Raw genomic sequence first — 25,352 nt, 5'->3', positions numbered from 1 at the left:
ACCCAAACTCTCACATGGTACAAGGCTGTGTGGGGAGAAATGTATTGTTCATCAACAGGGATTGTACAGGTACTAGCTAATAAAAGTATATGATAGTTGCACAACCACAGAAGTGCTAGTTGGAGGGAAAGTTGCATTCTCCATGTGATTAATATCTGAATGCTAGAAAAAAAGCGATCTTCCTCTGGCAAAACACCCAAATGTCAATAATGCTATTAGGAATGCCTTCCCTGATTGACACTTATGTCACTTAAAAATATCTGTGTGCCAATCTAACACACTAAAAGCACCCAATACCTATTTACTCACCTTCCCCATTCATCCCCTTTGCTAATTCTGTTACTGTACGGTTGATAATAATGAAAAACATTGTCTCTAAAAACAAACAGCCCTGTAACACCAGCATCATGTTGAGGAAAGATGTTCTAAACCCCACAACAAGTGTTTACTACTGCATAATGAAACTGTCATCTTAGAAAGGTGCTCTGCTGGCATCCTGGTTCTATCAAACTGTATCACAGTCCCTTGCTCCCCTTTATGAATTTTGACTCACCAGGAAAGAGCACAAGAAGATGAAGGAAACAAAATAGAAGTATGCAAATTCATTGCCACACTCATGGCCTTTGAGGTCTGCTTTCTCATCACAGAGCTTTCCACTCAGACAGGAGAGCATGATCTCATGCCAAGCCTCACCTGTGGCACTTCTAAGAAAGGGAAAAGAGAAAAAGACAGTGAGCATTGGGGAGACTCAGCCAGATGGGTGGGGTATAAATAATAAATTATTATTATTATTATTATTATTATTATTATTATTATTATTATTATTATCATCATCATCATCCATCACAGCTGGCATGGCAGCATCTCCATATCAATAAAGGTCCATAACAACCAATAAAGGTCCATAGCTACCTCCAGAACACATGGGTGGTAGTTACAGAAAAATCCCTTGTCTGTAATGTAGAAGCTTGTTAATACAGGGATTTTTCATTTATCTGTTGATTCAGTCACCTTTTGGATGAGCAAAAGAAGCATTGTATAGTGCAATCTCTGATCCATTACTGAAATATACTCAGTTTGTTTTAGGTACTGCCCTGCATCTAGGAGATTGTACATCTTTTGCATTGGGCAGGGCCTTGGCTAGATGAAGTGGGCTTCCCGCGCATGCATAAGGTCTAGGCCTCACCTAAAGAGAAGCATTAGGGCTTGAAAGAATGTGCGGAAATTGTTGTGCTCGGTGATGGCAGGTTTGTCATCTTCAGACATATCTTCATCAATCTCAATGCTAATGTTACCAAAGACCTGAGAAGACAAACAAATAAAGACAAAATGAAGAAAAAGCCTTGAAATACAAAAGATCCGAAAAGAAAACTTCAGGAAAGAGTAGGTTTCCAAACATTGTTATCTAGTGGTGGTAGAGCCATTGATTGTAGCAATGGATGTAGGTCACCTATCAGCAAGGCTAGGTGGGGCTCATTTTCATGTTTGGAGAGGAAATGAAAAGATAATCTGTTCCTGACCACAGCCACATGGACTAGGGACAACAAAAGGCCAGAACAGGCTGCCAGCTGTTGAAACCAACCCCAGGCAGTTTACTGTGAGGCTGGTTACAAGGACAGACTGAATGTAAGGTATCCCAGCAAAAACAACTTGCAGAATTCTTCCAGTGCCAGTCACCTCAAATAGTCCTGTAGCAAAGTGGGTGCTTCAGGTTGAATACTTAAAGAGGATGTGCCTCATTCTCTGACATCAAATTTCTTCTGATAGCAGGAGTGGGACAGTGCAGTTGTACACTAAACTTATATAAGGCAAGGTAAGGCAATACTACAGGGACAACACTCATCCTAACCTGGAATGCTGTTATAACAATGAGGATGAAAGGCACCGAGCTGTCTGTCTTCAGCTTGTACAAGCAGGAAGACCGCAGGCATGTTGCAAGGGTGATGTAGATGTTCTTGACATTAACACTACAATGTGCTAGAGCCCTCCATAAGTTAAGTCTTCTGCAGTTTGGGGGCAGCTCCCAACTAGGCTGGTCCTCACTTTACAAGTTCAAAGGCTCCAGCACAAAAACAGCAGTATGTTATTGTCCCTAAGTTAAGCACTAGAGGCATTGCAGCATTCATGGTGAAACCCAGCATGAGATAGTAGCTTACTGGCACTTACCTGCATTCCAATAATCGCATAAATGAAGAAGAGCATTGCAATCAGCAGACACACATACGGAAGGGCCTAGTGAGGGAAAAACATGAGCATACATTATTTTTTTCTAAGTTTCACATTTTGTGTGTGCGTATCACACTTGTTTTACTGGGAATATGGCTCCCTTCTTCTTACAAACTGATTGCTGTCACTGAATCAATGAAAGAGACTGCTTGTAGGCCAATCTTCCCTATCCTGCTGCCCTACAACTACCAACAGCCTCAGTCAGTATGGTCAATGGTCAGGAATGAAGGAGGATGGGAGTCAACTGGAGGGCACCATGTTGAAGAAGGCTATTGTAGACTCTATCACTCCTTCCTCCAATCCCTGCCACATCCCACCCTGACTACAGAAATCCTGCAGTGATTACTTACCCATGCAAAAGGGTGAGTTAATGGAAAGCTACTCATGAAACATGATTCAGCTTCAACAACATGAAAGAAAGTATTCGTGATTTGAAGTGCATGATAAGAGGTGGTGAATGAACAGAGAGATAATCAGGTAGATGGATGAGGTTGGATGTCTCTAGCTATAATCTCCTAAACTTTCTGCACTCTTACCGGTACTACTTCCCTCCCTTTCTCTCTCAACCACCCACAACTTCAAATCTCAAGGAATCCAAGTTACGGTAGTAGTTCAATCCTAAAGCCCTTTGTTATTACCTTAAAGGACTGGACAAAGGTCCAGAGCAGGATGCGGATGGTGTAACCTTGTCGGAGCAGCTTAATGAGACGGGCAGCTCGAAACAGCCTAAGGAAACTCAAGTTGATGAAGTTGTTCTGGGGAGATGAAGGGACAATGGCATTAGCTGGATCAGGGTGGGGATGTGGTGACCAAAGACTCAGGGGGTTGGTAAGAAAACAAATGCAAACCAACTCTGCAGTGGTTAGTAAGGATCACTGAATAGCAAAGAAAGGGAGAGGGATCACACACATGAAGAAAATTAGCATGATAATAAGGCCACCCCTCTACTTGGAAAATTATCCATTTGGAAAATCAGTGATAATTCACTTGCACATGGTTACATTTTTAAAAATATACCCACAACCAAATGCACTGATATTTTTTTACACAAGCAGGCAGAACATTATTGTGTGGCCTCACATCACACATGTTCTGTGCACACAAATCTGGAGAGAGGAGAAAGCAAGACAAGTGCCAGTGAGGAAGAGGAGAGTTGAGAAATGTCTGGAGACTTGCAATCATATCATTCTTGATGGAAAATGCATCTGTCCTGTGCACCCAACAGGTGTTGGGCCACACCCCAAGCCCTGAAGGAAGAGCTTAGTTCAACAAATTTGTAGCTAAAAGAAGGATTTGTGATTCAGGCAAGATAGGAAAAACATTCTCCTGTTGGGTTCACCAAGATGCATTTTTATCTGTCTCCTTCAGAGGAAATGGCATATAAGCTTCTGGGATAAAATGAATACACTGAAGTGTGGCAATGTACTTCTTAGTTGCAAAGTGTTCTATGGCCAGACACCCACAGCCCCTGAGAGCGAAAGATGCCCAAGGTTTCTGAGGGTTAGGATATCACCTGAGTTTGGGCAATAGAATATTGATGTATGTGTTTGTGTATCTCTAGTAACTACCACTGAGACCTTCAGACACTTTCTAAATGAGTTCCAGTAAAGGTTGGGAAGAAGGGCATAGCACAGAAAAAGATAAACTTAGATACAAAATGCCAACTTACATTTAACTCATATAAGAAGCACATGAGGTTTATCCCTGGGAAAAAGCCATTGAACAGGAACCTGTATTTTAGCCCCAGTATGGTTGGTTAAGTGCTTTAGTAATCTATGCACCATGGGCCTTTCCTGGGTTTCAATATTGAACCCAATGGAACCACACTTTGATCTCACTGGAACCAGAATTGCATGTTCAAGCAATGAGAACACTGGTATAAAGGGACAACCTGGCTGGCTCTAATGGTTCCAAAGAGAATTACCATGTAGCGTCACCATAGTACACTAAACAGGGCAAGGGATCTGGCAGATTGAGTGTGTAGGGATATCTATGCAACATACATCATAGGTATGAATGTAGTTGCACCAACATCTCCCTCAAGACTCATGAAAGTACCGGTGCTACAATGCCCCTCACACACAAACTCCAAAGAAAACTGCACAAAAAAGACTCAGGCAATACACATGCCAAAAGACTGGTGTGACCACTCAACATGTACTGGCTTGCTACATGCCTTGCTCTATAATTATAAAACAAAGACTGAGGAATTGCCATGCAGTTACACTGTGGACATTATAAGTGTGTGGTAACACAGTGGACATACAGTGTGGTTCTTGCAGCCAAATACATCCATGTAATAGGATTTATTTTCTCTTTCGAAAGCAACCTAATTGCTGCATCTTCACTCTTCGTATGCATGTGTTTGCATGTGTGTTCCCAGAAGCTATAAGCCCATCCTTCTCCAACCCTCCAAAAAGGCTGTTCCTCTAATTGGGATTTTCGTGGACATGCATGATGGCAGTAGTGGAGGTGGCTCTGTGACACATACAATGGGGTGAAACCAGTTTGTTAAAACTGCCATGCTCAGATCATGCAGGACAAACAAAGAATGATATTCATGCAGACGGAAAGAGAGACAGGCAGGGGACCCACACCCATTTCCAGTCGGAAATATATGCCCACACAGACCACTAGGAATGTGCCACACACAATTCTCTCTTTCCTATTAACCACCTGTATTCCAAAGTTCACTTCCTACATTACTTTTTAAGCTTCTTCTAAGGTCAATATCTTAAGTGTACAACCTTTCAGCCAAAACATTTAGCTCTTTTGTTTAAACCAATATACATATTTCAGCTCTGCCCCTTGCCTCTTGAATCTTATTCCAGGACACAATGATGCCAAAAACTATTCAACTGGTAGAAACCTGTGTCAGACTAGATCTGGAACCCACCCCCAGGTTCCACCATCTCTAGTCCTCCAAACATCTCTTGCCTGCCCATTTCCTTTCAGACAAAATCCACAGCCCTAGCTCAGCTTTCTTCTTGTATCCTACTTTCTTCAGTTCTATGTCTCCACCTACAAATTTTATTGGCATTTTTTCAGTCCACTCTACTTTGTCCCACACTTTTTATTCATCCCGTCTCTTTTGGCTAACAGTCCTAGCACTCTCCTGCCCAAAACATACACAATGCACCTGCCTCTTGATCTTACACACACTGCCTCCTTCTTTTCTTTTTTGCTTCAACTCCCACTGCTGCTTTTTCCTAGCTCACCTACCCTTCCTTCAGATTCTCAGCTTTCAGTCCATTTCCTACTCTGTACCATTCATTCTGCCTCCCTTCTTCTGAACACTTTATCACTTAGCTTCGCTACAGGCCAAGATTTCTTCAGTCAAACTGTCAATTTATCCTCCCTCAGAAAAGCTGGACTTTAAGTGGCAATGTCCTTCCAGCAACTGAATATTTAGATCAGGCATCCCCAAACTGTGGCCCTCCAGATGTTTTGGCCTACAACTCCCATGATCCCTAGTTAACAGGACCAGTGGTTTGGGAAGATGAGGATTGTAGTCCAAAACATCTGGAGGGACGAAGTTTGGGGATTCCTGATTTAGATCATTGTACCAAATCAGCCAACTAGTATAGGAGGCATCACTGCTTCAAGCTATGCATTGTGTCCGTGATGTGTGTCTGTTTCAATTTGATTTATATTTATTATATATATGTCTGTTTTGTTTTGTTTTGAAGAAGTGTTCTCAACAGATTCCTCTTGAGATTTTGTTAAATATGTGAAATGGACGCACATGCAATCTTTTAAAATTAATGTCTACCCTAGTCTTAAGAGGAGTATCGGTGTGTGAGAGAAAAGTAATATTGGAAGTGGCCTAGAGATATAAAATTAAGGATTTCTCTTTGACTCACCCTCCACAACAGGAAAAGGGGTGTTAGTAATATTCCTCTCAATACTCCTAAATGGGCTTGAGGCTAATTTCCATAGTTACAATGATATTTTACTTCTTCTAAGGAGTTGTTCTACTTCAGCTGACCAAAGCAGAGGTTGTCTGTGCATGGCTGAAAGTGTTTGGAGAATCTTAATATCACTGAGAAGACCTTAGGGTCAGTTCACGTGTGAGGAAATGTGTTTGTGTGTGTTGTGTTTAGGTGATAAGTGGATACTCAGCTAAAGTTGTATGCATTAAGGGAAGGTTAAATGTGAATAGTTTTGAGTGAACGGGCATGCCTTTGCATGCAGAATGAAGGGTTTTTCTGTACTCGTTCAGATAGCTATTGACAAGGCAAGTGGTATTTTTGCAGATACAGCTTTCTATCTACCTCCATATCCTTTTAGAAAGCCTATCCATACTGAGTCAAGTCTTAGATTAAATGCAACCATCTCTTTAGAGATTGGCATCACCAAGGCTGCAGTATTACTATACTATATCCCTCAATCAATCAATGTTTATTATGGCAAACAGCCAGCATATATACCACACCCCTGCTATGGGGTTACTGGAAGCCATATTTGAATCTGAATAAAATAAGTGACACAGTATGGGGTAAGTGGGGGGGGGACTAAAAGAGGAAGCTGCCCAGTAAAATGCAGGCATCTTTGGCTCAAAAGATCATGCAATGCGCCAAGAAGATGCTTTTGATTAATGTAAGGCACTTAGGCTTGAGAAAGTAAACAAACCAACCGGATCCTAGATGCAAACATTGAGATGGAGAGGATCAGAGAAGGTCAGGGAAGGGTGGGTGTTTTAATACCACAAGTTGAGTTCCAACCAGCAAACGGAGAAATGCAGAAGGCAGTGATTTCATTTTTGGTGATGGGAGAGGGATCAGGGCAGGGAAGTTCAGAAATATTCATTAGCATGGACACACAGACCAGTTCATGGATGGACAGATGGATTTTTCATAGTGCATTTTGATTGGATGACATTTTCAGAGGGTGTTGCGCCAAAATAGAACAATATAAAGAGACAGCATGGAAAGAAGACAAAAGACAAAGTCATTATATATCATACATAGCTCTGGGGAAGGAGACCCCTAGCCCACCCTTCTCCCACACTCACCCCTTTCTCCTGTCTTTCTGGAATTTAGGGAATCCATGACTTTAGCATTCTGATCTTCCTAGCCAAAATATCTACACGTTTGGCCTTACCTACAGGCTTCCAGCATAAAAAAAACTTTTGTTCACCCGCCCATATTATTCTGGGAGGTAAGTGAGAGAGGGAAACTGAGGCACATATTGGAACAGAGACTTCCATGAGTCAATGCTATTAATGAAAGTTACTTACCAACACAGTTCTTCAAAACCCATCTGTGAGGTCACTTCTTTGAGTCTGAGCACTATGTGTCCTTAGACTACCACCTTCTAAAATGTTAAACTTGTTGGAGTGACCTAATTTCCCCATCTTTCAGTGTGGTAAGTACTCAAATAAATGCTATACTGTATATACAAAGTTTCATAATACGAAGTTGCAGTGTTCAAAGAGTTTGGGCATTCAAAGGAAAGCCAGGTACAATTACAGGAAGGCCCCTTGTAATTCAAGCTACTTGTAGGTAACTTTCACTTGCTCTTAGAGCAGCCATACTCTGTACAAATGTACACCACAGTTGTAGTAAAAAAGATGACCTAGCAACCACAGGATTGAAATACCTACTGTGTTCTAAGCAGAACGTATGGCTTTATTTTAAATCTGCTTTGGGTGGTGGGAATTTAATTGGGAAACCCACTTCCCACACTGGCCTTTCCCATTTGGGACTGCTAATCTAATTAGAAGGAAAAAAACAGAAGCCTAAACCATGGAAGATCGTGATCATGAATCTCCTACATCAGGTCTAGTTTGGCCCCAAGATGCAAGACTGAAAAAAGGCATAATAACCCAAAATGGTATTGGTGGTTGTACAACTTGCACTAAAGAAAGAGATCCATTCAGAATGTGGACCACAGTGAGGAGTTCATACCTATTTATACTAGAAGTTTTGCATTGTCTCTGGAAGGTCTCAGATTTTATCTCCTAACTGAAGTTCTGCCCTTGGATGGTGGTGGGAGACTTTCTGCACCTCTAGATGTCTTTTTACAGACTTGTGCATTTATGATTTGCGCTCATGATTATGCTGGGGCAGCTACTCTGCTTTTGATATTGTTCGTGCCTACAAAGATTTTGGGGCAGACATATTGCTTCGTTTCCAGTCTATGCATGTCCTGTAGCGTCTTGACAAAATCCTGTAACTTTTTATACCACAACTGTTCAGAGGGTAGGGTGTTTGTCCCGTTTTTGTTGTGCTATAGTGCAAGAGTGCCCCTCCAGAAAACACTGGGGAAGAATCATAGAATAACTTAAAAAACAGAAGATGTGTGGCTGGTACCGTACAATATAAATCCACCACTAATGCACTATTAACGTATCAATGACATGTTGCAGAATACATATGCAACCCCCCACCCACAGCAGTCTGGAGGGTTCCTGAGCATATTCAGTGGCCAGAGAACATTAACAGACTATTGGAGGGTAGGAACTGAGGCTGCAATGAAACCAAGTGGTTAGAGTTCTGAGCAGCAACACTCCAAATTGCAACATTTTGCTTTGACAAAACACTTTGAAGGCCAGCACTAGCTTTTGCAATCCTCATTTGAAGTGTTCTCAGTACATAGCTAAACTGTTCAGTGTTTCCTGTGTACTGTCATTCCTTTGTCAAAGTAAAATTAAATAACCCTTTAGGTCATACAGAAATGAATCACTATGCCATAATGAGAAATCTAGAAGAATGGGTGTTCTTTAAACACCCTCATCACCTGTGAGGAAATGTGCATAGGCAATACATATGCTCTCTTGGTGCACATACAGTGCACACACATGGGCATTTTAGAATAGTTTGCCATGCATGCATATTCTCTGGGAAAGACCTCTCCTGATTATTTTAGTAAAAGGTAAAGGTAAAGGGGCCCCTGACCATCAGGTCCAGTCGTGTCCGACTAAAGGCCGAGGAAGCCGGCATTTGTCCGCAGACAGCTTCCGGGTCATGTGGCCAGCATGACAAAGCTGCTTCTGGCGAACCAGAGCAGTGCACGGAAACGCTGTTTACCTTCCCACCGGAGTGGTCCCTATTTATCTACTTGCACTTAACGTGCTTTCGAACTGCTAGGTGGGCAGGAGCTGGGACCGAGCAACGGGAGCTCACCCTGTTGCAGGGATCTGAACTGCCGACCTTCTGATCAGCAAGCCCTAGACTCTGTGGTTTAACCCACAGCGCCACCTGGGTCCCTTATTATTTTAGTAGTTCACACATTTCTTGTTCTAGCCAAAGGTCATGACAGAATAATTTTAGTAAGAAAGAGTTTGCTGTGCTGTGTACTTCCCAAGACCAAGGATAAAGAAAATTATCACCATCAAAGCGTTGTGGACAAAATTGACAGAAGGATCTTGCAGTTACTGTAGGCAATTGGAAACAAGTCTCTCCATGCCTGGTTGTGCCATAAAACTTATGGAAGCCTTTCCAAGGTTAATGCCTCAGTTTCCCTGGTCTATTCCTGCTGGAAGCACATTGGCCTTTGAATGGTGGGTTGTTCTGCCAATTCCCTGAATTTGTCATGGCTCTGTATCATTTCAGGATGTTCATTCAGATATCCCCCCTTGCTCCACATCTCATTGTGGGCTAAGCTACCTATGACATGGGAAATCTGTGATCAAATCTCCCTACGCTCTTTTACTTTTCTTCAAAGCTACTGAAAGGGACTGTTTTTTTGAATAGGGAAACAGCACAAGGAAGCAACATTGGAGGAGAGAAATTCTCTCCATGCTGTTTCCTTGAGTGAAATTACCTCTCAGCTGGTTTTAGCCCAGTTGAGGCAAAAATACAAGTACAATATGGGTAATGTACTTTTTCCAGTAGCTTAGAGGGAGAGACCATTGTTTGAATGGGGAAACTCCATGGTGGTAGGAAGGACTCACATGGAATTTATCTTCAGTTTGGTAGCACTGAGAGTGCTAGTAAAGTGATTGGATCAGCCTTTCTCAACCTTGGGGTTCCAGGTGTTGTTGGGCTACAACTTCCATCATTCCTAGCCAGCATGGTCATGGGTCAGGGATGGTGGGAGTTGTAATTTAAGAACATCTGGGTTCTTAAAGATTTAAGAACAAGGTTGAGAAAGGCTGGGTCAGTGTTGGACAAGGACCTGGGAGAACAGGGTTCAAATCCTCACTCACCCATGAATCTCACTGGGTGACCCTGGGGCAGTTGCTGCCTCTTAACCTAATCTACCTCACAGGATTGTTGGAGGGCATTAAATGAGGAAGGGAAAATTCATGTCTGCCAATTTGAGCTCCTTGGAGAAAAAGGTGGGATAGAAATGCAATAAATAAACAACTTCCTGCCGATGAACATTAGGCAGGCACCTTTGTTGTATTTTTTTTCTCTGCCTGCTAATAGCCTGTAATTTTAACATGCAGCTTCGCATGTAATTTTATTAAGGGTTTTAAAATTGTTGATTTTATCTATATTTTGATTTAAAAAGTCAACTTGGTTGCTTTTATTGGCATTTTTAAATGATTTTTTGGGTAAGCTGTTTAGTGGTTTTCTGCCAAGTGAATAACGACATAAAGGTAAAATAGGAACCCCCCCCCCATCTCAAATTAGAAACCCTCCCCACTCCCAGATGCAGCTTTGAAGAAAAAAAGAGAGAAGATATTGGAAGATCTGGTCATGGGGCTTCCAAGTCATGCACAGTTTAGTCCCAAGGCATGCCTAGTAGGTCCCTCTCCCAGCCACCTATTACATTCTGAAGGCTGGATAAGGGTGAGAGGAAAAAATGAGGGAATGCTGATTGCAAGCCCCTTCTGCAACTTGAACTGTTATAGAGGGATGTGCATGAGAGAAACTAATTCAGAGGATTTCTGCAGGGAGTTGGGCACCCCAAGCACAGCCTGCCAGCCCTTACACAATCTTCTTTGGAAGTCATGAGGACAAGCTCTGTTGTGTGATGGCATCTATTTGGATTAAGATTTACCCTTGTTGTTGCCTCTATAAAAAACTTCTGTAAAGTGACTTTAGATTTGACCATGTGTATCCCACTTCGGGCCACTCCACACATTACAGCAAAAGGAGGTACACATTAAAGATTTACGGTGTACCTACTTTTAGCCTGATAAAATGTCTTTTACTTTCGACTGCAGATACACTGAGGAAATCCAACATTTTGCAGATGATTATGGTTACCCTCTCCTTCCCCTGACACATATGTCTATGATATACATACATGTGTAGACATGACCTTACATGCTATGGAATAGAAGTGAGTATATCAGTATTTCCAAATGTTTTAAAGGGGAGGCACACGTTTCTGAGTTAAAATGGGAAGTACACTGACTCATACACCCCCCCCCCCAATATGTTGAATTTTATTATGTGTTAGAGTAAAAACTGTCTGCCTGCCAAGGAACCCACCCTGTTGTGTTCTCTGAGAGTCACTGTTTTGGCCAAGCTTCCTGATTGGAAGAACAGCTTCCTAGAACAGTGACAAGTACAGAGATGTAACATGCAGCTTCCACCAAGAACATGTGTTTCTGCTGCATCTCTGCACTGAGGAGTGCTTGAATAATCCAATCACACCCGATGGAGAGATGTGGTAGAATTATAGTTTCTTAACAGAAGCTGCTTGGAAAGAAGCCACACTGTTTGACAGTGGAACGGTCACCCTCGGGAGGTTGTGAACTCTCCCTCCCTGGAGGTTTTTAAGCAGAGGTTGGATGGCTCTCTATCTTGGATGCTGCAGCTGAGATTTCTGTATTGCAGGGGGTTGGACTAGATAACCCTTGGGATCCCTTCCAAATCTATGATTCTATGAACACCTGAGTAATGAAGGTGGGTAGCCTCCTCTGTTGTAGGCAGGAACGTTGGGCTCACAGTAAGAAACTTAATCATTTCATTTCTGGAAGCATATCAGTGATTCTCTTTTGGCAGACTAGAATACTCTGGCCCACTGGTTTGAAAACGATTGTAGTAGTTACTAATTCTTTTAATTTGTGTATCCACACTGTAAAGTGAAAAGTGGCCCTTCGTACTCTATTGTTTCAGGTGATGGCAAATCCCGTAATGAAAGAATCCAGCATGTGGGTTAATGCTGGTGTAAACAATACGATGGAGTGACTTTGGAATCTTTAAGTCTGTAACTATCTAATTTGAGCAATTCCCAATAAATACCAGTGTCAAGGCCTTAGAAAAAGCCTACACCTTTTGCTGAGCAACAGCAAGGATTGTCACAAATATACATATTTTACTGAAGAGCTATTGAAAATGTGGGAGCGGCTGTTATGCACTTTTGAGAATCTGTTCTTGAAGAAGAAAGGGAACACTGCACTATGTTCATTGGCAGCCAATAAATAATGTTTACTTGGGCCTTGTACTGCCATTCTCTGGATTCTCCAGCCCCTATCCTAGTTAAGGATGCAGTTCAATGGGATGAAAACCTCATGTTTCAGTTCTTGCTTCCCACTCCCTGCAGAATGCCTCCCACCCCCAGAATGCCATCCCCACCATCATTTTGAACTTACCCCAAACTCTGTCACTAAGATGTCTGTGATGCTACCCAGAACTGTGACAAAATCAAAGATATTCCAGGCATCACGGAAATAATTCTATAAAGAAAGAACAAAACAAAGGACGAAAAGGAACAGCCACACAGCAGCAAACAGGTGACAACATTCAATCACGATGGAAGCAACAGCAACGAGAACAGAGAAATATCCACCTTTTCTATTCCCCCACCCTCCTGCCCCAGTCAGGTCCTGATTACCTCTTGGATGCATTCCAGCTCTTGTGATGGGGATTGCAAAACTAAACTAGCCAGGGGGCTCTTCTTTATGCATTTTGCCTCCTGAAATGGGGATAAAGTGGCAGGTCTTGTCGCCTTATGATCAGTGAAAACAGCTGAGCTCAAATTGTCAGAGGCCCATGGGATTTGTTTCCACTGGCCAGAAACAGACCTCAGTGAATGAGAGTAGGGTGAGAGGGAAGGGTTGTTTTCTTTCAATATGCTCCCTGTGAACACTTAAGGCAATATTGGCAACTGCCCAGCAAGGAGCAAGCAGTCGTACATCTTTCCCCTTCCTCAATTATTTGCATGGACAATCACAAGAACATCTATAAAAGTAAATACAACACACACAAGCCTAATAATAAGACTATACCTGGGGACTATTCCATTTTTCAGCTCGGCTTTTCTAAGGAGAGAATGCCAGTTGTCTCCAAAGCCTAACTAAGCAATGGCAGAGCTATTACTAAGCAAATTAATTCAGCTCATCAACCACAGTGAATATCAAATAGTATGGTTCAGGGTCAGGAATGAGTAAGTTCTTGAAAGAGTCCTTGCCAGCAATTTGGTCTAAATTGTTTTAATATTGTATTTTTATATTGTTGCAACTTGCCCTGGGACCTTGTGGTGAAAGGTGGGTGAATCGAAAATTAAATTAAATTAAAATTAAGATTATTATTTTTGGAGGGTCACTTTAAGATGAGTAGAGAAGTTGGGAGTGGCAGCTATCCATGGTCCCTAAGCCCAACACCCCAAAATGTTCTGTTACCATTGCTATCTGCTACCATTCCATTGCTATAGACACTGGTCATTTAAACTCTTGTGTTTCCTCTGAGTTTAGCAACCAGGGATGCAGGTAGAGAGATGGCATGGCTTATGGGATTGCATTTGGCCCAAGTGTTGTCAGGTGCTGGCTTCTATGTTAGAAGAAAGCCTTCAGTGATCAGATAAAGCTGCTATTATCACAATATTGCTTGTAACAAGAAAACTTATTAGTCACATGAACCTACGGTGTTTCTGTTTCCCTTTTAAGAGCGCTTAGAGACCAACTTAGTTTCTGCTCTGAAGTTTGGCTGCTGAGCATAAAAGTTTTCAAATGAGAGGTGAGATCTTTAGTTGGACCCCTAGGGATGGAACATTCATGTTGCAGAAGAAGCTAACAACTAACTGACCTTTGTATAGATTTATTGCTTTCTCACTCTCCTAGGAGGCCCTCTCTTTCTTTCTCTGACGTCAACATTCAAGCCTGGACACTGCCCAGAAATACTCTTCTCTAAATCATGGGCTTAGCAAAAGTCAGAGTTTAACTAGAGTTGAATGTGAAGTATAAATAGCTTCCTATACAGGAAGTCAAGAGTCCAAGCATGAGCAGCCCTGTTGCAAGAAAAGCTAAGGTCTAAATTTTGTGATTTTTTCCCCAGACTCCTTTGTAAATGAGTCCGTTTATATCCATGGCCTCCAGCAGAAGTACAGTTCGTTTCTGGAGGAGGGATGTGTTGTTACTTCCCATGCTTCCATAGGCAGTGTGATCTCTGAGGGCCCTGGGAGCTCTGTTAAGTCATGCAGACTTGACACAGATGGGCGGGGTATAAATAATAAATTTTCATCACCACCACCATCATCATCATCATCATCAAATAAATTAAAATTTTATTTAAAAACAACAACTAACCAAGGTGCAATATACTCCTTCCTGTTTCACGAGGAAGGGGGTCATGTTCCTCCCACTCCATAGTGGAGGCCTTCAAGATTATTTCTCATGAGGTTTAGCAAGAGTGACACTTACCAACAATCCAAAGGCGATGATTTTCAGAATGCACTCCAATGAGAACAGGGAAGTGAAGACAATGTTGAATGTCTTTAGTAGATTATCGTATATAGGTGTGGCATTGTAGAACTATTGAGGGGGTGGGATAGAGAGAGAAATAGAAAGAGAGAAAGCACAGTCATGAATATGGAGGTGGGGTTAGGATAGGGGGACACTGGGGGAGCTGAAACAATGCTGCACTAGGCCAGGGTAAAAGCGAGAGCCTCCCCAGTTAATACTATAAAAATCCAGATTAGTTGCTACTTCAGTGTCAGCTATTCAACAGGGGTAAAACAGACCAATGAGATCAGCTCAATAGGAGCACAAATGACTCTGAACAACAATGGGTTTGGACAATGTCCACTACGATGGTACTCAGACCTACGTAGCTCAGCTAGCTATACAGTATTCATCATACTCCCACGTTAGTCAGGGCAAACCCCACATGAAGCGCACCCCATGACTCCGCCTACTTACTTTCATCATTAAGACAATGGTGTTTAGGGCAATCATGGCCATAACGGTGTACTCAAAGGGTGGTGAAACCACAAACTGCCACATACGGTACTGAAAGCTCTGCTTGTTCTGAGGCATGTGCCGGGTGAGTGGCTTGGCGCTGATGGCAAAGTCAATGCAGGCTCGCTGTGAAGAGAGATTAGAAGAGTAGCAGTGAAGAAGGTGCAGGAGTCTTTTTCAAGAGAAGATGCCAAGGAGAAAAAGCAAGCTTGGATTCATAGGAAATGTATGTAGATCATGCAAAAGGTCCCAGGCCCAATCCTTGGTTTCTCCAGGCAGGGCTAGGAAAGATTCTTGCCTGAAACCCTGGAATGCAGCTGCAAATCAGCATGAACAGTACTGAGCTACAAGGATCAATAGTCTGACTTGGCATAAGGCAGATTCCTATGGTGCTATATTCTCTCCTTCTGACTGAATCGCTTTAGAGTCTGCTTTGACCAAAATGTTTGCTCTTCCCTCCAGTCCTTCCTTGTACTGACTCAAGACATTTAATGTAGCCTTACTTTAGCACCAGTAGCAAAATGCCTGCTGTATATGACATTAATTTTGAAGGCAAGGTTGTGCACGTCAGTGTCTTAAGATGCCAGAAAACATAATGTTGCAAGGTTGAAACATGCATCTATATCTCAAGGAAGATGCAAATACCCAATAAGTGCTTCTAAACCTAGGTCTTACCTAGGAAGTAGATGAATGTCTGCTTTCCTACATTAAGTTGGTCTAAGACATGAGTCTATGTACACATGCCTTCAAAAAGCAATGTGGTAAATGGCCCTAAGGTTATTTCACTAAAATAAATGAAGCACAACTAATTAGCACCTATGAAGTCTTCAGTCCGGTTGTCACCCACTTGGTCCTTCCCATGCTGGCTGGGGCTGATGGGAGTTGCAAACCAAAACATCTAGAGGGGGCCAGGCTGGTGAAGGCTGCATCCCAGCAGCATGACTTGGAAATCCTAACCTCAATGAGCTAAATACTATTCAGTTCACCCAACTAGTTCAGTGAGGTCTGCTTTTTACAGGATCTTCAGTGGAATAATTATCTTACCTTACTTTAAAAATAAAAGAATCCCTCCCAACTCCACTGGGGCTCTACCGTTGCATGGTGGAGCATCCGCCATAGGTTTTTTTGGGGTGGGGTATGTGGAATATTATGCTCAGTCATGGAAAATTGTGACTGAATCAGGCTGAAGTTTAGGCACTCCTGCTTTCAGAGGACATCAATATTCCCCCCAGGACAGCTGCTTGAGGTGGGCTATTACTATTTGTAGAAGAAAGAAACAGAAAAAGGATTGTGCACCACAAAACTAGGAGCAGAATCTTCTTCACGTTGCAAGGAGTGGAGGAAAAAACAAATGATATCAACTGAACCTTAAACTATCACAAATTCCAGTTTCCTCCAACCTTATAGATGGCAGAAGTAGAGGATAAATCAATAAAACTGAAGACTTCAAGTACACGGTGCATTGCCCCTTATGTGTACTTTTGTATGTGTGTGGTGTTGCTTTTAAATCTCTGTGTTGTGTATTTTTTTAGGATTTTGATGTTATTGTTAGCTTCTTAGAATTTCTCAAGAGGAGATGGATGCAGTTCAAAATGGGAATGGGCTTCTTGGGTATTCTATAACGAATCTGTTTTTGAAATCTGTTGACTTTTTGTCATTTAAGTTTCACTGCTACTAAACACAGATTCAGTTATCCACTGCCCCCCCCCATCTTTTAACAAATCAAAGTTTTGAAACTATCATGAAGAAATGGAATAGAAACTTCAGGAAGCTGGCTGGATTTACCAATACCAGTACTTTTTTTTTTGCCAAAGCACTTTGCCCATTCCCACCTCATTCTTCTCCAGGCTGTACTCTTCCATCATCTTGTCCCCTTGCTCCTGGAAGGTGATAATGATTAAGGCCACAAAAATGTTGACAAAAAAAAAAGGGAAGACCACAAAGTAGACCACATAGAAGATGGACATCTCCATGCGATAACCAGGACTGGGGCCTTGATTCTCATATGTAGCATCTACTGAGTGCTTGAGGACACTGCAGAAAAAACAAGGAGAGATGGGGAAATCCAATGAGATGTGGTGGGAAGAATTGAAGAGCCCTGTGAATGATCCATCATGCTTGCTGATCCATCTAAAATAGTGGTAAAACCCTATGATTTCTGAGATAGGTTCCCAATACTCAAAATTTAAGAAGATTTCCGATAGTCTGCTCCATGAAGGTTTTTCTGACATGGACTATTTATAACCTCAAATCAGCTGTAATCACCCCAAAGTGTCTGTAAAGTCTTTTGTAGCTTTTGAGATTCTCATCACACAGTGAGATGAATCTTACTAAGCTCAAGGTCTCAGATGGCAGCTGGCAAAATTCATAGCAAGTGGGAAAGAGATGGATGGGAAGGCAGCACTTACCTCTTCCTCTTGGGTGCATAGAGGAAGAGGAAGATGCAGTCATTTGTTCTGGTTCTCTTTCCCATGTGGTTGTCAATGCAAGCACTGGTACTTTTGAAATGGAGACACCTTCTAACAATTCTGTTTTTTAATTAACAAAAGTTATATTTACAAATCTGCAAGTCAACAAAACAAAATGTTAGACTTTCCAGAACCTGAGATTAGTCTGAAACATAAAACATTACATTCCAAATATGCTTCTGCAATTTGAAAACCATTTGTCTGTGCATGTATCTCTCAGAAATTCATGAACTCCATATATCTGAAGAAGTGTGCATGTACACGAAAGCTCATACCAATGACAAACTTAGTTGGTCTCTAAGGTGCTGCTGGAAGGAATTTTTTTTTTGTTTAAACTCTAGACATTATCATCTTATGGAGGGGCAAGGCTTTTAGATGGTAATGTGTATTATTTCTTTGATTTTAAAATGTGGTTTAAAATATGCCAACTCTCCTATATCTGGGGCCCCTTCTACTCATTCTTCTGAATTGAGCCCTGGACACCTGCCTCCAAATCTTGCACCAATGGCACTGCTATATTAATGCGGGGTTTGGGCACTGGAGGTCTACAGTAGGCTGATCCCAGTTATAGGTCACAAGAGAAATTGTTTCTCTGGCAAAAGGGTTATGTATAGGGCAACCTATGTTTGTAAGTTTTTCATGTTATCTACACATCATCTTCATCCAAATGGCAGCCCCCCCATTTAATTTGCATTTTCCAATCTATTGATAATGCAGTAATGGAGGTGGGAAATTTGGCATAAAACAGCATGTAACCAACTGAAGCGCATTGTGTGGCTGGTTTGTTGTTGTTTTAACATGTGTAAAGCTATTTTTCTCAGTGTTATTTATTTCCACATCCCCTATTCCCATTTGCTTGTTGTCCAAGCATGGGCGTAGACAGGAGGGGCAGGAGGGGGCAGCTCCCCCCTGGAAGCAGCCCCCCTGGAAGCAGGGCCAGCGCAGCTGTGGGCGGGAGCGGCGCTGCCAGCGGGGCTGGTGGGCAGAGGCGGAGCACAGCCCGGCGGAGCGCGAGTTCGACGTTCCGCGCCCTCCCTCCAGCTCCCCGTCGCGAGCTCCTGCAAGGCCAAGCGCGGCGGGGAACCAGAGAGCGCAGCCAAGCCGCTGTCGCCCTGCTGCGTTTTGCTTCCCCCCCGCCCCCAGCGAAGGAATGCTGCGCGACGCTAGCTGTGCATGCGTGTGCGGCGTGACTCCATTTGAGGGAGCCACGCAGTGTGCCCGGCTAGCCCGCCATCCCAAGAACGAGAGCACGCGCCTGTCCTGCTGCGGCGCCAGAGCAGCAGCTGCGAGAGCGGGGCTGAAGCCGCTGCTGCACGGCCGGGCAAAGGCTGAGCAGGACCGGGCTCCGGCGCTGTGAGCTGGGAGGGGTGCGTCCAAGCGGCCGGCTGCTCACCCTGCAGGCTGCGCCGCCTCGCATCTCCCGCGTCTCGGGCACCTCCTTCCTCCCAGCAGGAGACTTGTGAGGCGCTTTCGGCAGAAAGTGCGGAGGGCGTGCGCCAGGCGGCACTTTCAGGTGCAGCTCTCTCTCGGAGCCCCCCCATCACCCCCCCCTGCAGAAGCTTCCCGCTCTGCTGCCTGACACCCCTCTCCCGTTTCTCCCGTGCAGGGAGGGGGCGGCAAAGGCACCTTTGCGCCACGGTGCTGGATGGGCTTAAGACGGCCCTGATAGATGATCTGTTGTCACCTTAACATCTGTTGTGGCCCCTCCCTTCCCGTGCCTTAGCCCTGCCCCTTGCGCCCCCCTAGTTTTGATCCTGGGTACGCCCCTGTGTCCAAGCACAATCTAGTTATTTTATTTCAAAAGTCCAAAGGAAAGGTAGCATGCCTAACTTCACCAGTTGTTGCTGGAGGCATGTTCACTTTAGTTTAATTTTCTAAAACAGCTGTTTTGTGTACAATTGCTCTTGCACTATTCCACAGACAAAACATTTTTTGAAACAAAAATGGGACATATCACAGGTAAACAAATACCTATGTGCATGCCCAGAATGGACCTTGGGTTTCCAGAAGGTAAAGTTCATGAATCATAAGCCCCAATCTTAATGACATTTTGCCTCTTTTTACACTCCCATGCTTTCAGTGGCTTTTGGCCAGCAGAAATAAAGAAACATTTCATACAAATCCTTCTTCCCAGGATGGTGTTTTTATATGGCAAGGGCAAACTATGGCTGATAAGCCTGGACTTCTATGTGACAAAAGCGGCTTAGTGATGAAGCTAATCCAAAAAGGCTAGACTAGTTTTGTCTAGGGACCAATCTAGTTTCCAGCAGCAGCCAACCAGGTACCTAGCCAGCCTAGCATAGTAACAGACACTCATTTTCCTGAATCACTTACTCTGGCCAGCCTTCTCCTGTAGATACAGTGAAAAGAGTAAGGAGCGCCCACAACACGTTGTCATAATGGAACTCATATTTCCTCCATTCTCGTTTCTCAGCCTTCACGTCATCCTTCTCATAGACTAAGTACTCTCCCCTGATGAAGGAGATCAAGAGGAACATTCAGGGACATGCTACAACAATGCAGTATGGGCAATTTAGCAAGGATATGTTATGGTGCAAATGGTTGCTTTGCCAGTGATTGGAGCTTCAGTCTCTGTGTGAATATAAGGAGTGTCTGAAACTGTTATTCATGTTATCACCCAAAAGTTAATCGAGATAGCTAATGATCACACTTTAGCTGGTATAACAGCCTCATTTCAGGGTGCTTAAGTGGAGCTGATTCACTTAACTCCAACACAATAGCTCTTAATAGGTCTGGTCTGTATAAACCACAGTTACTGCATTAACTTGACTGACACTAATGTATACCAGTTTAAGATTTGGCTGTGTTATTAGTAAGATAATAACTGAGCTATACTGTGATTTCACTATGGATCTGGGTTATTTATATTATTATTATTGATTATATTTTCTTTATGGTGAGATATAAAATCAGCATAACAAACAGTACTATCAAGTACACAGTTAGCAAAATATAAATCAGGAACTACAGCATTAGAACTCAATCGCCAGTACTGATGTAGCAGGGAACGCAACATGAGAAATGTAACCTGCAAGCTCAACCCTAATTTGGGTTTTGAGTCTATAACTCTAGAGAAGCGACATAAAAGTTATTAGAAAATGTTAGCTTGCCAAAGGAAAGGGAATGGTGTCAGGCCCAGGAAGCAGAATGGTGGCAAGATGGATGGAAGCAACATACATACCTGCAATCTTTTGCAAACTCCTTGGACTCATCAGTGCAGTAGAAGAACTTGCCTTTAAAGAGCTGGACAGCCACCACAGCAAATATGAACATGAAGAGCATATACACAATGAGAATATTGAGGACATTTTTGAGTGAGTTCACCACACAGTCAAAGACGGCCTAGAAAGAACACAGGGTTCTGGTAAGGGTTTGCTAGGTAATTATTATTATACCGGTAATGTATATCCAGCCAACCGAAGTGGCTTAAAGAAAACCCCAAATCATCTTGCAAAAAAAGGACATACAACACCAAATATAAAACCAAGCTAAATTAACAATTGTATGAAGCACTAAAATATCAGCACTAAACAAATGAATAAAAACTAGTTTAAGAGCTGCAGACCATAAAATTGCGGAACATAGAAATTCAATTTGATGTGAAACATTTATTAAAATAAATAAGTAGAAGTATTCTAAAGCCCTCTAAAACAGATAGAAGTCCAATGGATTCCCACAGAGGATACTAAACTATCTTGCTTCCACCACCTCTCTCCCTTGCAGCTGCCTAGATGAGAGCAGACCCTGTCAAGCGCTGAGAAATCATTATGGGAGCAGGCAACTTCTGAGGAAGCCAAGTCCCAAGCTGTCTGGATAACCACAGAAGTACCTATTTCTTAAAAATCCTCAGCCCATCCAAAAATAATTTCAAGTTTCTCCAAAACAGAGCAATAACTTGTCCCCACAAAGAGGATTCCATCTTTTTTGCTACTTATAGATAAAGCTGTGTTAGTCTATTGTAGCAAGAGAGAGTCTAGCTCTCTTATTTAGTGCATAAATCTTCATGGATTAGAGTCCACTTAATCAGATGCATGAAATGTTATCCTCATTTTGCAGAATTATGGTTGGAAAACAGGCACAATTATGCTTAGGTATAGATGGACCCCTTAAAGTCTGGTCCATCCCAGTTCTCACAGGTGATGGGACTAAATTCATCTCATCCCCTTTCCAGGCAGATTTTAAATGGAAAATTATTTAACACCCAGAAACACACATTTTAAAGTACTTACAAGACAGCCTGATGGTTGCATACTCTCTCCCGTTCCCCCCCCCGCCCCATCCATTTTTCTATTTATAGCTTCAGAAATAGTGTATGCAACCACCCAGAGCCTAAGCTGCTAGCATGGGGTGGTCCCTGCTTCCAATATGTATAGAGCAAGACTCCCTGGGAGCAACAGTACTTGATATCATTCTGCCACTCCCAGAGAGAACTGTATGGGGGGAAACGGCTGCCCCAATGTTTACATGCATTTTAAAGGGAGGGAAGTTCAGAGGGGGGTTGGAGGCAGCACAGAGCCTGCAGATCCCCTCATAATGGAATTCACTGTACTATGGATTCTGAAGTTGATCCAGGTCATGCATGGTATGTCTGGATTGTGTAAGGGTAGGGTGGGTTCCTCCTCCATCCCTAACTATGCTCCAATTCAAATGACACTGTACATTAGAGGTGTATATGCAGAGAAAATAAAGAAATCCCTCCCTTTGTTTCACTAGATCTCATGCATGAAAGGGTCTGAAGGCTGGGTCCAACTTTCTTCTCACTCTAACCACACTCACATTTTCTTTCTTAAACTGTTGATTTACACCCCCCCAAAACAACAATGATCATCACCATCATTTATTTATATATATAGTGTCATTGATGTACATGGCTCTGACTTCCAACACACCTTGAGCTTTGGCAATCGCTTGATAGTTTTGAGGGGTCTGAGGACACGCAGGACACGCAAGGATTTGATGGTGTTGATGTCTTTCCCTTTGCTGCCTCTGTAGAGAGAGGTTGGGTGAGGACAGAAGAGCAAGGAAAAACAATGAGGCTTGAATCTTTACACTGTTCTAGACAGAGGACTGCCAAAGGGAGATATATATACTCATGCTATCTGCTACCCATTTTGTCATCCATGCTCCTTTTAAGGTTCTGTTGTAACAGTCGCATCTACCTTTTTCAGTTACCACTCCATTATTTCCATTCCTTCAGCTGCTTTACCCTTTTTTAGATGCTTTCAATTCCACCCATCACTTACTTCATCTGTATCGGTACCCTTTCAGCACCTCTCTGTTCACCAGCACCATAGGATTTAGATCCCTTGTGAAGGATTCCTCAAGGTGCTAAGAAGTTGGAATGTTCCGTCCCAAGACATGTACTCTTCAAAAAAGAAAATAACCTGGTCTAGAAGTAACATTTTCAAAGGGGGTTCAGGTATTTGCTGGATGTATTCTTTAACTGTTGTTACCAGATTCACTGAGAAAGCGTAGAAGGTGCTGTGAGGTGTATTGGAGTGTTACAAGCCAATGGCACTCATTGAAACCAGCTGATACACAGCACTAAAGTATTCAACAGCAGTTTTCAACTCAGTTCTAATTTCCTTTAAACTTCAAACCTTGCCAGTCAAGTTATCCTGCCTGTTTTTATGCTACCCTATATTAGTTTCCCCTCATCTCCTATGCTACTAAAGTTGTCTTCTCCCAGTTTTGTAAAGTGTACACACATACAATGCCAAGAATCATTACAGCCTTACTAAGGTTTACCTTTCTCAGATCCTAACTGGCTATGCATTTGTGTGTACAGCATATCATATGAAAGGGGGGCATTTTAAAACAGGATTCTCCTAAGAATGGGGAAAATAACATAGGAAGAAGTTGCAGCCTGAATTAATACTCTCACTGTGCTGCTTCAGGAACCCATGCCGAAGTGAAGCAGAATATGTTGATGCTGTTAGAAACATATACTAGCTTTATGCAGATAACTTATACAGAACTAACAGAACAGAGAAATGTGGGAAGCCCCTTACAGACCTGTTGCAAGTTGAAAGAATACAAAGTACACCTACAGAATCTTTATAGCCCCGAGGCATAAAAAACACATATTCAAACATACTGGGTGCTTTGGTTGCTGCTGTTGTTGTTGTTATATCATGAAACCTTCCTGGGACTGTACTACTGTACTTCAGAATGCAGATGGGTGGCATGGCATATTTCATGATGAAAATTCTTGTATGTTGAAAGCCAGCACCCCAGTGAGCATGCTTGCACATCTATGAGAATTGTTCTAGCCTATCCTTCTCCATTACACATTACTTTTCCAATCCCAGAGAATTTTTGGTATGGGGAGAATTAAAAGTTTATTCTGAAGCAGTCCTGTCCTTGGATGACTGTTCAATATGCTTTTCCTTAACCTATCCACTGGATCACATTCTGTGTGCATCCAGATAACCTAGAACCTTCTCTCAAGCAGTAAGATAGAACTCCATCTCTCCCTTCACACACATGCGAAGGTGAGAGTATCAATATGCTAAAGTTCTTCAGTCCCATTTAGCTCCACCGTGTCAATTTTTCTTATTGGGTGAAAAAGAAGATGACAAGGACATATTCCTGGAATCGATTCCTAGTTTGGAGAATTTTCATCTTCTACAAGAAGCCACTGAAAGCCAGCCCCACCATTAGACAAAGCAGGGCAGCTGATTTTGGAAATCATGAATATGCAGCAAATTGTTAGCTATTTAATTTATTAATGTTGTTGTATTTTTACCAGCTGGGGTGGTAAGAGAAATTTGTATATGCCTACAATAAACCACTGCAAGTCCACTACAAACACAACTTTTCTAATAGTGGGTTTATTTGAGGTATCTATATAATAAATTATAGTTATAATTTAAGGAAACATTTAAGCAACATGACTGTATTACAGGAGAGCTATTATAACTACAGCTGCTTCACAGGCCCTGCTATCTAACATACACTTCTACGAGGAGCACTCTTTCTTTTACACTTCTGATTCAACACATGTGAATAGCCTCATACTATAAAGAGAGTGGCAAAACCTTTTCTCAGAAATGCACTGCTGGAGAGATGGCTTTCAAACTTTTGAGTGAACATATATTCAATCTCAATGGAGAGCCAACAAAGCCACTTGGAGAAGAGCCCCCGATTATAATCCTTCCAAAAGTCAGACACAAAGGGAAAGAGTTCTAGCTAGAGACCTCTGTGTTCTGACAGCTAGATAATCTCTCATGACACTTCTAATAAAATGACAGTTTTAGATGCATGAAAATGTAAAACGGATGTCTAGTAGTGACATATTCCAGCTTGATCCTATTAGCACTCTCTGGCCATGACATTCCCAAACATTGTCATTTTCCAGCATAAATGTTTAACATTACTGAGAATAGCTAGCCTGCAGAACAAAGAGACAGAAGGATTGTCTGTTTGGGCAGAACACATAGTTGTGAAAATGCCCTGTTTATTTGTATTATATCTCTATTCACCAGAAGAAATTTTCTTCGAACAACAGTGAGCCCCAGGCTTTACAGCCAAGCAAACAATGCTCTCCAACTCCCCCC

At 42.5% G+C, this 25,352-nt stretch overlaps 1 protein-coding gene across 3 annotated transcripts in view; it reads right to left on the bottom strand.

Annotated features, from left to right (window-relative positions):
* Positions 1–25,352, bottom strand: part of CACNA1A (calcium voltage-gated channel subunit alpha1 A) — a 272,529-nt gene that overhangs the window by 51,186 nt on the left and 195,991 nt on the right. For all 3 annotated transcript variants that reach the window (XM_088661718.1, XM_088661717.1, XM_088661716.1), the window contains 11 exons: positions 22,683–22,779; positions 20,975–21,135; positions 20,107–20,244; positions 17,137–17,338; positions 15,266–15,430; positions 14,768–14,878; positions 12,722–12,805; positions 2,865–2,981; positions 2,167–2,232; positions 1,187–1,302; positions 554–704 (listed from right to left, as the gene is read on the bottom strand). In XM_088661718.1, the coding sequence (XP_088517844.1) occupies positions 554–704; positions 1,187–1,302; positions 2,167–2,232; positions 2,865–2,981; positions 12,722–12,805; positions 14,768–14,878; positions 15,266–15,430; positions 17,137–17,338; positions 20,107–20,244; positions 20,975–21,135; positions 22,683–22,779 (1,408 nt within the window). The remainder of the gene's footprint in view (positions 1–553; positions 705–1,186; positions 1,303–2,166; positions 2,233–2,864; positions 2,982–12,721; positions 12,806–14,767; positions 14,879–15,265; positions 15,431–17,136; positions 17,339–20,106; positions 20,245–20,974; positions 21,136–22,682; positions 22,780–25,352) is intronic.

Source organism: Zootoca vivipara, chromosome 2 (assembly GCF_965207765.1).
Source record: "Zootoca vivipara chromosome 2, rZooViv2.hap1.1, whole genome shotgun sequence".
NCBI classification, from domain to species: domain Eukaryota; kingdom Metazoa; phylum Chordata; class Lepidosauria; order Squamata; family Lacertidae; genus Zootoca; species Zootoca vivipara.
This window is presented reverse-complemented; position numbering and strand designations above follow the sequence as displayed.